Below are 15035 nucleotides of genomic sequence, written 5' to 3' on the forward strand. Positions count from 1 at the left end.
TTTACGTGCTTGATAACTCTCCCACCCCGCAGACATCTACACACCAATACCGATTTATATTCATAGCGTCAAGTACTATGTAGCTCCACATAGGGGACACAGGAAGTGACATATAGCACCTTCATGCGGCGTCGGAACCGCGTAGCAAATTCACAGCCGCACCAGCAGAGCTCCAGAATGTGCAACTCGGCCGGCTCACACCCGGACGCGCTACAAGTGCGAGGGCCCGCCCAACGCTGCTTGCAGCTTTAATTCCTTTTAATTTTGATGATTATAACTGACAACTAATGAAAACCTCAAATTCAGTATCTCCGAAAATTTGAATATTGTGATCAGCTAATTAACTCAAAACACCTGCAACGGCCTTTAAATGGTCTCTCAGTCTAGTTCTCTAGGCTACACAATCATGGGGAAGACTGCTGACTTGACAGCTGTCCAAAAGACGACCATTGACACCTTGCACAAGGAGGGCAAGACACAAAAGGTCATTGCTAAAGAGGCTGGCTGTTCACAGAGCTCTGTGTCCAAGCACATTAATAGAGAGGCAAAGGGAAGGAAAAGAAGAGGTAGAAAAAGGTGGACAAGCAATAGGGATAACTGCACCCTGGAGAGGATTGTGAAACAAAACCCATTCAACAATATGTGGGAGATTCACAAAGAGTGGACTGCAGCTGGAGTTAGTGCTTCAAGAACCACCACGTACAGACGGATGCAAGACATGGGTTTCAGCTGTCGCATTCCTTGTGTCAAGCCACTCTTGAACAAGACACAGCATCAGAAGCGTCTCGCCAGGGCTAAATACAACAGGACTGGACTGCTGCTGAGTGGTCCAAAAGTTATGTTCTCTGATGAAAGTAAATTTTGCATTTCCTTTGGAAATCAAGGGCCCAGAGTCTGGAGGAAGAGAGGAATCCACGTTACTTGAAGTCCAGTGTAAAGTCCACAGTCAGTGATAGTTTGGGGTGCCATGTCATCTGCTGGTGTTGGTCCACTGTGTTTTCTGAGGTCCAAGGTCAACGCAGCCATCTACCAGGAAGTTTTAGAGCACTTCATGCAACTTTATGGAGATGCAGATTTAACTTTCCAACAGGACTTGGCACCTGCACACAGTGCCAAAGCTACCAGTACCTGGTTTAAGGACCATGGTATCCCTGTTCTTAATTGGCCAGAAAACTCGCCTGACCATAACCTTACAGAAAATCCAAGGGGTATTTTGAAGAGGAAGATGCGATACGCCAGACCCAACAATGCAGAAGAGCTGAAGGCCACTATCAGAGCAACCTGCGCTCTCATAACACCTGAACAGTGCCACTGACTGATCGACTCCATGCCACGCCGCATCGCTGCAGTAATTCAGGCAAAAGGAGCCACAACTAAGTATTGAGTGCTGTACATGCTCATACTTTTCATGTTCATACTTTTCAGTTGGCCAACATTTCTAAAAATCCTTTTTTTTGTATTGGTCTTAAGTAATATTCAAATTTTTGGAGATACTGAATTTGGGATTTTCATTAGTTGTCAGTTTTAATCATCACGATTAAATGAAATAAACATTTGAAATATATCAGTCTGTGTGGAATGAATGTATACATTATACAAGTTTCACTTTTTGAATGGAATTACTGAAATAAATCAACTTTTTGATGATATTCTAATTATATGACCAGCACCTGTATATGTGTGTATAAATCCCCCTCTCACCCCTCTTGTATGTGTAATCCTCAAGCTCGGATTCTGCGCAGTTTCTTAGCTGTTTCTAGAACTGCACTCTTCTGCAAACAGACTTGTCTTGATCTTGTACCTGGATTCTGCTGGTGCCACTCTCCCACTTTGGGGGTCACTGCCGCAGTGCTCTGATTACTTCTGGCACCACTGTTGCTTTTACTCTCCACATCTTTTCTAGCTCCTCTTTCAGCCCTTGGTATTTTTCGAGCTTCTCGTGTTTCTTCTTCTTGATGTTGCTGTCACTTGGGATTGCTACATCTATCACTGCTGGCTTCTTCTGCTGTTTGTCGATCAACACGATGTTTGGTTGGATAGCCATCATCAGTTTGTCAGTTTTTGTCAGACCTTGAAGTCCCACAGGATCTTAGCTCGGTCATTCTCAACTACCTTAGGAGGTGTCTTCCATTTTGACCTTGGGACTTCCAGCCCTTACTCATGGCAGACTGGTTATGGCATTCATGTATGCTGTTTCTGTCTGCATCTTACACCCTACACAGTCTGCACTTGGGGTACTGCCTGGTGTTGTAGATCCTAGCCTAATTGATCTTGAATGCCTATTCTTGTGCCGCCATGATTAGTGCTTCTGTGCTGTCCTTTAGTTCAGCCTTTTCTAGTGAATAGAGGAGGTGACTGGTGGTTGCTCCACTTCGGAACAGGTATCCATAGCAAGTCTTTTTGATGAACTGGACGCACTTGTTGGTGACTGTGCATTTGGCTTTGACTTGGCTTCTAGACTTGTTTTCCACAGCCCCACTGAGTTCTTGATGAAGGCTATTAGTATCCTGTTGATCTTGTACATTTCCAAGCATTCCAGGATTCATGTATGTGGCATTGAGTTGTAGGTTTTCTTGTGGTCAATCTACAAGCCTTGTCTTGCAGTCTCAAGTGACTGCTCTATTGACCAGTAACTGCTGTGTGGCTCCCTGGTATTACTGCCTATTCTCTCCATGTACTGAGCCATGTGCCTACTCAGCTGTCTAGCTCTTCATACCTGACACTCCTTCTTGGATGTCTGCCTTTGTAAAGTTTACTGGATCTTGTTCTGGGAGGTTTCTGTGATCTGTTCTTAAATCCACTAGCCACTAAGTATTGGTGTTTTGTGATGCCTCCTTATCCCATAATTTCTTCTAGTACCGTTCAGTCTCAGCCCTGGGTGGATCTGATCTTGTGTTATTACCCTGCCACTGAGAGTACACTTTGGATGGTTCGGCAGAGAACATCCGGTTTATTCTCCTGGCTTCTGTTTCTCCCTTGTACCCCTTTAGGCAGGTAGCCTGAGCGATTTGGCCTCTAACCTTCTCCTCCATTGGGGATAATGCTCTTTGTGGCTTATGGTGTTCATCTTATAGCCAAGCATCTCTAGAATCACTGTTGCTGTGGCATATATCAGCTCATTTGTCTTGGTTGTGGTTTTAGTAATTACAATGTAGTGCTGCATTTATGTCCTCTAGCTGACTTTCAGATGGTACTTTATCACTTAGACTTAGAAATCTTGATGGTTGTACTTGGGGGTCCAGCTTGGTCATGATCTTCAATCTCAGGTCAATCGACCTGATGTTGTGTATCAGACACTTTCATGGCTGCTCTCGAATGTAAAAGGAGTTGTTTTCTGGCTTTGGTCAAACGCTGTTCCTGGGGCTCTTGTAATAATTACAATCGCTGCCCAGAGAGGTCGAAAGGAGAAGTGCGATTTATTCCCTTTCCGAAACCTAAAACAAATCCAGAAAATGTAGGCTGTGGATTGTTCATAATATAATGTTAGTTAGCCAATGTGACCTAACTTAACTTTCTACTGAATGTAACATTATGCTGTTTTTGCTTTTTAACGATTGTAATAGAGACCTACCCAGCTTTACAAGAACTTTCTGTCTCCTTTCTGAGATGGCTTTTTTCATTTTTCCAAAAATTAGACAATATTTCTCCAGGGAGTGCTGTTATTTACAGTGGCAGTGCCGTGATAAATCCAACAGGTCCGACAGTTTGTCGGACTGAGCAACAGTCACTGAGGTGATGGTCATGGGTGAATGGCACAACAATGGGCCTCAGGATCTTGTCACGGTATCTGTGTGCATTCATAATCCATAAACAAATAAAATGCACCTGTGTTTGTTGTTGCTTGCTCATACCATAACCCCACCGCCACCATAGGCCTTTTGATCCACAACGTTGACATCAGCAAACCTCTCACCCACATGATGCCATACACACTGTCTTCCATCTGCCTGTACAGTGAAAACCGGGATTCATCCATGAAGAGAACACCTCTCCAATGCGCCAGACGCCATTGAATTTGAGCATTTGCCCACTCAAGTTGGTTACGACGACAAACTGCAGTCAGGTCGAGACCCAATGAGGATGACGAGCATGCAGATGAGCTTCCCTGAGATGGTTCCTGACAGTTTGTGCAGAAATTCTTTGGTTATGCAAACCAATTGTTGCAGCAGTTGTCCGGGTGGCTGGTCTCAGACGATCTTGGTGGTGAAGATGCTGGATGTGGAGGTCATGGGCTGGTGTGGTTACACGTAGTCTGCGGTTGTGATGGCTTTTTAGACGGGCAAAAGCTCTGGTGGACATTCCTGCAGTCAGCATGCCAATTGCACGCTCCCTCAAAACTTGCAACATGTGTGGCATTGTGCTGTGTGATGAAACACATTTCACATTTCAAGTGGCCTTTTATTGTGGCCAGCCCAAGACACACCTGTACAATACGCATGCTGTCTGATCAGCATCTTGATATGCCACACCTGTGAGGTGGATGGATTATCTCGGGAAAGGAGAAGTGCTCACTAACACTGATTTTGACAGTTTTGTGAACAATATTTGAGAGAAATAGAGAAAGTCTTAGATCTTTGAGTTCAGTTTTGTTTTTTTCTTTATACTCACCATAACAGTTGTTTGGCTGTTCCTGACAGGTTTGTGTTTGACTTTGACTCTGTGTGACTCTGGAGAGATGAGGCGGGCTGTTTTGTGGCATGTCAGTAGAACTGTATTGAACAGGAAGTAGGTTGCTGTCTATGGAGAGCATGCTAGGACAGACAGCGGTGATGGCAGTAATAGTGGTAGAGGCAGAGGCGCCAATGGGGGCCGCGCTTTACATTGCCCCTATTAACTGCCATTTGTATTCGTCTGGCTAACAGTAGAAAATGCTGAAAGCAATGGAAAATTCAGATAGGCCCCCTTGAACAAGCTCCCCCCTTGCCTCATACTCCATCGCTTCCCCTCCACCCATATAAAGATGAGTTATGTGTGCAATGCTGCGCAGGCAGTGGAGGAATACATTATCCCCCTGGCCGGGTGGCAGTGATGAATGTCCGGGACGAACTTGCTGCACAGTCACCCAGGAAACTCCACAGACCCAAGAGGGTGCAGAGAGTGAAAGGCACACTAAGAGAGAGAGAGAGAGAGAGAAAGAGAAGAGCACTTGAAGCAGTTTTATTTCTTTAGTTTTAAGTGCATTCTACAATGACAGGATTGGGACACAGTGCCCCGAGACCACCTTCTCCTTCCCCAGCCATAAAAAACAGCTCTAAATCTGCAATGCATCTCTCTGTTGGATCAAAGTGCCCTGAGTGGACACTCCCTCCCTCCTGACTTCTTAATCCAGCCGCTGCACTACAACAAAAGAGATGGGTAGTAACAGTCAATTTGCCTGTTTGTTTGATGGAGAGCCAGTCGAATAGTTTTGTCTGAGCCCACAGATGCCTGCAGTGACCATCAGATGCGTATCAGTTAGAGACTATGACAACTTAATGGCAGCACTCTTGTTTTATGTGCATCTGCCTCTTCAAGGTTGTTTCTGCCGCCCACACCGTTGTCTCATAATGTGGAACAGAATGACAAACAGGAACTTATTGACTCATCCTTAAAATGGCAGAGGTGATTTCAAATGACATTCATGTTCCTGACCATACACTACATTTATAAGCTAGTGTTCAAATAATGTTTGAGTCAAATAATAGGCCAAATAAAGGCCGGTGACTAATACACGCTACGTAAAAACGATTGAGGCAAGTTAGAATGATTCCACAGCACTAATACTGTCATGTCGCGTCATACTCACCTCCGGGTTTCTCTTTTTTTTAACAGAAGTTCAGTCGCTTTCATTCATTCCATATTTCCAGTTGCTTCCATTTTGTTGTTTGTTGAGCATGGTTGAGCTACTGTCTATGAAGCTCAGCACTGTTGTTTAATATAAAAAAAACTCAATGGGCATAACCCATTTACTTGCATGGATAGGGTTAGAGCTTCTCAAAGATTCTCTTAGGATTATAGTTACCCTTACCCAAGGATCTTCATTTGAAACATTTCTGGGATGTGTTGTGTTTCAGTCATAGTTGCTTGATGATGGTCAGAAAAATATTTCTACTCTGCTATATTTCCAAGGAGCATTAAAAGCCTTGGATTACATACACCAGTGGTTGGCAAAAGTCTGGCCTGCCAGAAATAATCTCTGGCCCGTGGCTAGATTACTTTGATAGTGGAAAAAAATTATAGCGGCTGGTGCTGAAACAGATCTCAGTCATGACAGCAAAAGTTGTCACATAATCACTTCCTCTTAAGTGATAGTGCTTACAAAATAAAAGTGCAAGAACATTTTTGCAGCAGTACTTTATGTCATGTTTAATTGAGAGCTTTTACTTTGAAAAGTTCTGAAGGAAATTCAAAAGAGTCTCTGGCTTGCTTGACACACTTCTGAAAAAGCAAAAGTCAAAAAACGTGAGATTGGGGATTCCTCTGAATGAGAAAAGCAGGAATTTCCTCAGCCTGGAGATACTGGGGACACAAAAATAAGCGTCCATAGGTTGATGTGGACCAATCGCTGGGATGCACACACATTCTGCACATGCTTAATTGAGATATGTAATACGATGTCTTCACAATCTTGTTGAATAGGGAAGAAAAAATACTTACAGCAAGTGAGAAACACACAACAATACAAACAAGAGTCCTGTGCACTACTAACTGAGCTTATCACACACGCAGTAAATGTTGGAATTTAAATGGTCAATTGATGATGTTCTAGCCCGCCATCTATGACTTGAAAAAAATTTGGCCCGATGCCAGTCTTATTTGCCAACGCCTGACCTACACCTTACCCTCACCTTAATCCTGCCTGGAACGTGAGGAATTATGTTTTTTGAGCCAGGCTTTTAATGGTGAACATCTTTGCTGGAAGTGTTGAGTTTCACGGATAGTAGCTTATCAGTGATAGAAATAACACTGCACAGTGGAAGCTATTAGTTATTAAGCAAAAACATTTATTAAATTAAAATTTTTATTTTTTTCCTTGGGTTAAAAGGAATGAAATAAAAACATATATCCACAAATACTATTTCTGCATGTAAGTTTCTTTTAAGTAGAGTGCACCCAGACGACTTGAGAATCAGCTGAGGGCTCCTGATGATGCTGGGTCATTTATTGTGCACCCTACCTGTTGGGAGGATCCATAGCTTCTCCTTCCATCTTCTTAAATGCAAAAGACCCACTCTTAATTTATAATCATGTACTAATCACTTTCTTTATCTTCATCACAACTGGAGAGTCTCATAAACAAGCTATGCGTCAGGTCTACTTGCACTGTTCCCTGCACATTACACAGAACAAATGGAGCAGGCAAACACATGTACAGATTACAGGGTTAAAGCAGTAGAAATCCTTATCAGAGTCTTCTGCAGTATGTCAAACCATATCTCCAGCACCATCTATCCTTACGTGCTCTAAAAATGAATGATGAATGATGAGTATTAAATTACAGAAGGTCATATTAATTTCCCTGTTGTATAGACAGTGATGCTGTGTCGTGTTTGCTTGTTGATTATACATTAAGAATGGATGTCATCCATGTTTCCTGCATAGCCATGATTCACTCCAAGCTGGTACTGTTATTTATATTGAAGGCTTTAGCCTCAGACAGTGGTGGAAGACATTTTAATGAAAGACACTAAATTTAGAATTTTTAATTCAATTGTAGTATATTTCAAATGGACTTTTTTGGAACTGCAACTGCTCCCGTGACGAAAGTTCCGCCTGGGCGCTGCTTTCATTTATCAGTTGAGTTCACCATTTATACATGAAAATAAAATAATGTGATTGTCATTCACAGTATTTCTAATAATATTAAACCCTGAGGCCTGCGATGGACTGGCGACCTGTCCAGGGTGTACCCCGCCTTTCGCCCAATGTAAGCTGGGATTGGCTCCAGTCCCCTGCGACTCTGTACGCAAGATAAGCAGTTGACGATGGATGGATGGATGGATGGATAAACCCTGAGGTTTTGAAAAAAACGACTGCTCCGCTATTTAAATTAAATAAACACAAAATGATTGCACAATTTTGGGATATATCACAAATACACTAATGCACTGTGGGAGTAAGTTAACATAAACTTGTGTCTGCATGTTTTCATAGTATCAGTGCTACAACAGTGCACCATTAACCCAAACACAACATTACCAGCTATTAGCTGCATACCGTTTGGAAAAAAAACAAAAACAACAACAGCATCAACAAACCAAACTCTCTTATAAACCTGAGGTCTGAAAAACATTAAAAACATGTTATTTTATGACAACATTCACATTTTAACATCAGAAAATGAAATTAAAAGCTGTTTGAAGGAAGCACGGAGTAAGGGGTTTAATTGAATAGGTATTACATTATTTCTCAATTGCTTAAACACTATGAACAGGCTTTTAAACTACAATTTCAAAACCATAACTCCATTTTTCAAAAAGTACACCCATTTCCCTAAACTCTACACACAAATCCCTTCATTTCTCATGCCTATGCCATGTAGTCATTTAGAAAGCACTAACATTCAGTATTGTTCACTCAAGTAAGCACAGCTTGAGCTCAGTTAGCACAAAACTAGGTGGAAACACAACTAGTCATAACTGAATAACACACTAATCAGAAGCTTCAATAGATAGATAAAAGGGCCGAGTCAGTGAGTCATTTCATTCAGTTTTGGAACAATGGATCCAGAGAGATGTGAAGGAAGAGGTAGAGGACACCAGAAAGGAGGGAGAGGAGCAGTAGAGAGAGGAGGAAGAGGTGAAGGAAGAGGAACAGTAGGAGTTGGAGGAGGAGTAGGGAGAAGAGGAGGAGGACAAAAATCTCTGGCCTGTTCCAGACAGGTTGCTGAGGCAAATTAATTTATTGTTTGGTGTGTTGTACTGTAAAGTACATGTGCAAATGTTTACATTTATTGTTTCTTTTGTTGTGTTCATCATGTGAAAAGGCATTTGAGGGGGAAAACCACAAGCAACATTACTTATAACCAGTTTTTGTAGTAGTGTTTTGAATTTATCTCACCAGTGTGTAAGACTGTGTTATAGTGTTGTGTTCTTGAGGGACTGTGTATCATGTCTGAAGGCAAAGTTTGGTTTTTCAGCAAGATTAAAAAAAAAAGAAGCATAATTTCAAGAATGTTTTTAAAGTAATCAAGAAAACCTGTAAATGTAAGGAAGTACTCATTTATCACACAGTTTTTCCTACTACTGGTACAATACCGTGACATCAGGTTTAAAACCCCCTACCCACTCAGCATCAACTGCAATTTGCACTTCTTTTGTCTGTAACTTCTGTTATCCTCTCACTGGGTTTAGTTATAATGATGTGTATGTGATGTATAGTATCCACAATTCTATTGTCATGCTTTTTATGGATCTATTAGATATCTATATGCAGAGCCTCACTAGGGGACTAAGGGGCAAAAATGGCCTGTGGTCTCCAGACTCTCCCCAGGACCATAGCATGGAAGTATAATGTTGAGTTAAATATTTAAAGAACTAACTATGGCTAATGACCATACCACACTAAGCTGCAAAACGTCACCATGTCACTTGACATTAAAACTTAGCGGGAGCAAGGCAGCTGCAGACGCCGAGTCCACCGGCCGCAGTTGCTTTTCTCCGGCTGCACAAAGTTAGAACCACCTTTTGCATTTACAAAGAAAAATGCCGCAAGATCAGTTATTGATCTCAGCTCACAGTAAGCTCACGCACTTCATGCCACTCTGCATGGGATTTTCTTTTTTTTTTTCACCATTCCTTATTTTATCATGTAATTCAAAATTAAAATACTAAAGTAAAAGTAGCTCGAACTATATTTGAGAAATGACCTCAGATATGTAAAAAGTGGGCTCTACCAGATGTCTGTTGTAAACCTGCCAACAAACAATTCAGCACTGAATGATCATATTGAATCTAGAGTAAATATAGCACCAAAGTTATCCATCATTTTCCAGAGGTAATATTCTTTCACAAGACATCAAAGTTTCAACTGCACATAATTCAGCCACATCTTGCATGTGGTCTTCCTTCAAATGCTTGCTAGATACATAGCAACATCTTTTTATTTGATCATTCTTCTTTGCAGACATCCATGATGAGAACGGGTTAAAGCCAGTCATGGTTTACATCCATGGAGGCTCCTACATGGAGGGAACCGGCAACATGATTGATGGCAGCATCCTGGCCAGCTATGGAAACGTCATTGTCATCACAATCAACTACCGGCTTGGAGTTCTGGGTGAGTCCACAACCTGGTGCTTAAATTAGTTTGTAGAAGGCTGACTGAGTCGGAAAGTGAGTTATTGATTTAGTGATTGATGTAATGACCAATTAGGTTTCATTGTTTACCAACTGGCTGGTCTTTGTGTGAGGGAAACCTAAGGTGGACATTTCTGTTGTTATTTGGATGAACATGCAGGGGTGGCTAGTTAAAACCTTCTTAAGCTTTTTATGATTCCATTTTCAATATTTGATGCCTTTAATGACACTGGTATCACTCAGGGTCTGTATGTTATGGTGGGTTTCTGATATCATTCTTGTAGGGCAAATGTATATTGAAGCTAATCAAGTAGGTTGATCCACTCACACTGACATGCACACTTGTGCAGATATGTTTAATACACCATTCTCATTGTTGATTGTATACTTGGCTTGTGGTGTTTCCCGCCTCCAGCTATCATGAGTTTTGTTCTCCCAGTGCCAATCAGCTGCTAATGGCAGCGTAGGTGGTAGTTTGCATTTGTCTGCATTCTTCTTTTTATTTCAAATGGTTGTATTCAAATGCAGCCTTGGATGACCCACACAGCACAAGATAAGCACATGCAAACGAAGACTTTTATATTTGTAGCATATTTATTTACTTAAGTCATTGTGCAGTATAATTCCATGCTGGAAAGATTGATCTGTTATAATCTGAGCTGGTATCTACACCACAGTGCTGTGCATTTGATTGAGTTCCCGTCTCTAAGACATGAAGAATTTTGGATTTTGAATGTCTGTTGCCCAAGAAAATGTCTGACTATGAGAGAAGGCTAACATCAAACATTTTGAGGGAAAGAGTTTTGAAATTTCAGCTCCTCTATATTTATTAAAAAGGTCCCCACCATTTTCGGAGAGCATTGCCTTTCTTCTGTTCAGGTTGAGCCACTGCTTTCTGTGGAAATGGTGGCTGTAAATTGGTTAGGAATAAAAACTCTGAACCTCTATTTCTCTTTATGAAGTCTCAGATGTGTAAAACGCTTGTAATGCTGCAGGTGGCTGCAAGCAAAAGTTCATCTTCCAGGGCAGATTTACTAAGCCTGAGTCAGAGCTGCAAAATTGTAGATCAACATAGTGGGATATTTACAAATGCAGATGATGTAAATGGGCAAATATTCTGTTGAATTCATTTGAATGCACTCCTGTACTGAAATCAGATGCTGGGCTGTATAACAAGCGCAAGATGCTTATTATACAGCCCAGCATCTGATGTCAGTGTGAAAATGAGAGTCTTCAGCTACCAAGCTTGAAATGTTGGTTGAAGAAACCATCAAATATGCTTCAGAACAGCTGTCACACACTTCTTTCTGCAAAATGGAAGGCTATATGGGAAGAAACAGCAGGTTAACAATGCTGTCAGCTGAACAGAAAGCTCAGTGGTAACATTTGAACAAATGTCATCACTAGAGTTTGGCATGAGCTGAGAGCTTTTAGAACATTTTTGCATGAAAACAGCATCCCTGTCTACACACTACTTCTGATTCTCCCACACCCTCAATCACAGATGCAGTTGCCTTTGATACAGCCATTTGTAACCCAGGGTTTCAGGTACCACATAAACATCCTAAAAAATGTGTACTGCTCCAAATGAAAGGACGAAATATGTTATTTGTCCATGTTTTTATCTGATGAGTGACAAATTCCGCAAAATCATTTGTCTGTGCTTTCAAAAACCTTTTCAAACCGCGACTGATGCTGTCCTTTGTCTTGGGAGGTCTCAGTTTTAGGCAGTGCTGCTTGTCTGCCATGTTGTTATAGCACAAAACTTCAGACTGAGATCTTTCCTATGGACCCTATAATCTGTGAGATAATAAATGTATTGAATTTACTGGACCCAGTGTCATTATTCTATCTATATATTTTCCCTATTGAGTATCAGGAACATTTTGCGTATCATGACATGTATCAACATTGTGATATAACTGCCGTATACCATGATACAACATATTATTAATAGCACCACTAACAATAATGATAAGGTTGGCACTTGGGAGGACATGGGTTGTGGTGATGGTGATGCATATCCTATAGTGCAATGTATCATTTATGCCTTAGCTTTTAGAGTTACGGGGGATATAATTGTTAATTTGAAATGTACTTGCATAGCCTTGGTTAATAATATACCCATATAAACCTGTCCTGTTATTAGGTGTGAATTTTTGTTTATCTTCATTGTTTGCATATAGTTCATTGTCTGTTGAAGTTGAGTTACAGTACATCATTATGCTCATGCTACCACCACCACTGCTCTGCTTTGGTCTGCTTAACATTTGTTATAAGGCCGAGCTGTCTGCACCAGTCACTATATTTAGTTGCCTGAGAGCCGGGGGGGGAAAGGTGTTCTAGAAAAGTGTGCACTGCAGAGAGGAAAATAAGAGCTGAGCTAGACACAGAGAGAAAGTGTGAGAGAGAGAGAATGCAGATGAGAATAAAGATAGAGACAACAGGAAGGCAAGTAGAACAGAGAGAGGGAAACAAAGAAAACCACAGTCACAATGTAGAAATGGTGAGCTTGTTAGGCTGCAGATTTTGATGTAAAAACACAAACCACAAAGTGTATATGGCTCAGACAGAAAAGTGTTCTCTCTCCACTAATTGACACACAGTAGATTCACCTGTGTGCTCATATTAAATTATTTTGTTGTTGCAGTCATGGGAGGGATGTCATCTGTGCAAAGAAAAGTGACAAAAGTGAAGACTGAAGGCCGAAACAGCATTGAGTAGAGGTGGTCCAAACAGAACTGGACACACTGATTGGTGTCTTTCTGGTCCCATTAATTCAATTCAATTCAATTCAATTTTATTTATATAGCGCCAAATCACAACAACAGTTATCTCACAGCGCTTTTCATAAAAGAGCAGGTCTAGACCGTACTCTGTGATGTTATTTACAGAAGCCCAACAGTTCCCACCAAGAGCAAGCACTAGGCGACAGAGGCAAGGAAAAACTTCCTTTTAAGAGGCACCATGGCTCAGGGTGGGCGGCCATCTGCCTCGACCGGTTGGGGTGTGAGAGAGAGAGAGAGAGAGAGAGAGAGAGAGAGAGAGAGATGTAAGGAGAGAGAGATGTAAGGAGAGAGAGAGGGGAGGGAGGCAGCCTACACAATATACACACAGAGGTACAGACAGTGAAGGTAATGTTGCTATAGACTAAATGAAAAATGGTACAGATATTTATAATAGTGTTAATGGTAACCATCGTAATGTTAATGATTATAATAACAATAATAACATTAAAGCTGCAAGCAGCGTTGGGCGGGCCCTCGCACTTGTAGCGCGTCCGCGCGTGAACCGGCCGACTTGCATATTCTGGAGCTCTGCCGGTGCGGCTGTGAATTTCCTACGCGGTTCCGACGCCGCATGAAGGTGCTATATGTCACTTCCTGTGTCCCCTATGTGGCGCTACATAGCACTTGCCGCTATGAATATAAATCGGTATTGGCGTGTAGATGTCTGCGGGGTGGGAGAGTTATCAAGCACGTAAAGTTTGTTTCAGATGTGACCATGTACACTGAACAATAATGTACACAAACAATAAAATAAATTCCTTTTATATTTCCCTGCCTTGTTGTTTATGTGTACATACAGAGGGAGAATGTGAGAACAGCACACATTTCATCGTTACTGTGTTTCTGCTCCAGCCTGCCTAAAAGAAAAGCGTTTTTGGGATTAAATGGACTTTTTTAGCTGCTGCAGTGCAGGATGAACTCAGAATAGACCCATTTCTCACCTTATTATTCTAAACCATGCAACGAAGAAGAAGAAATGCATAATAAATCCTGGGACAAAATCTGTCCACAAATACTGTACAGCATGTAGTCTAATGAACAAGACTTGTGTTATAGCTGACTTGGGCAGTGAAATGTTTAATTTTTTTAATTCATGTGGTCATAGTTGTCCACAACTCAAATCAGAATATAAGAAGAAATGTTTTATACCACCTCAAGAAGGCTTCCTATCAGAAAGGTAGGAAGGTATTTCAAATGTACAACTGCAGTACTTAAATCTAAGTAAAGTAATTTCCCTGACATTACTGTGTTACGCATGTAACAGGTTTTATACTTCCTGTGAGTATAATCCAATCAATCTTATTTTCATACTGTATATCCGTTGTGTAATTTGATAAATTGTGTTGTATGTGGTGCTCGCATCGGGTACTACTGAGACTTCATTGCCCTCTTCAGAGAAGACTCTGACTGCAACATGCGTCTTTGTAAAGAGAGAAACAGACAGAAAAAGTCTCTAACTCTGCCTGTCAGCTCGCTCTGCTCCGTTAAAACTGAATTTACCATACAGAATTGAATACGAGTGCACTCCAGATTTAGCTGCAGCCAGCTGACCGTGTGCTTCTCCCTATACCGCAGTTCTGTGTCCATGCATGCAGCAAACTGAAAGCACTGTCTGTCGGAGCGTCTACGTGAAAAGAGAAGGAAGACATTGCTGGTAGTATTGTCTTCAGAGTTGTTAAACACCTCAGCGCACTGAAGGAAGCCATCTGACTGTGTGAGGGGCAAGATCGTTGATGTCTGCAGGCAGAGTAGGAGCTCTCCTGTCTGACTGGTCCACCAATAGCAGAGAAGATGACCCCTTGAGACACAGCCCCTCCTCATTTGCATAATGAGGCAGAAATGCATACAAAAATTTAAAAAAGACAGGCAGAAATAAATACCATGGGTGAAAATAAATAAGGTAAATAAATACAAAGGAAGAATAAAACAGACAAAAATATTAAAACACACACATAAATAAATACATTAA

At 41.4% G+C, this 15035-nt stretch overlaps 1 protein-coding gene across 1 annotated transcript in view; it reads left to right on the top strand.

Moving 5' to 3' along the window:
• The window catches only part of nlgn4xa (neuroligin 4 X-linked a), a 319083-nt gene that overhangs the window by 104313 nt on the left and 199735 nt on the right, over positions 1 to 15035 (top strand). Inside the window, exon 3 of the mRNA XM_038722527.1 lies at positions 10105 to 10257. Within this exon, the coding sequence (XP_038578455.1) occupies positions 10105 to 10257 (153 nt within the window). The remainder of the gene's footprint in view (positions 1 to 10104; positions 10258 to 15035) is intronic.

Source organism: Micropterus salmoides, unplaced genomic scaffold, assembly GCF_014851395.1.
Source record: "Micropterus salmoides isolate LMB-PRFRI ecotype aquatic unplaced genomic scaffold, ASM1485139v1 Ms_hic_scaffold_1, whole genome shotgun sequence".
Classification (NCBI taxonomy): domain Eukaryota; kingdom Metazoa; phylum Chordata; class Actinopteri; order Centrarchiformes; family Centrarchidae; genus Micropterus; species Micropterus salmoides.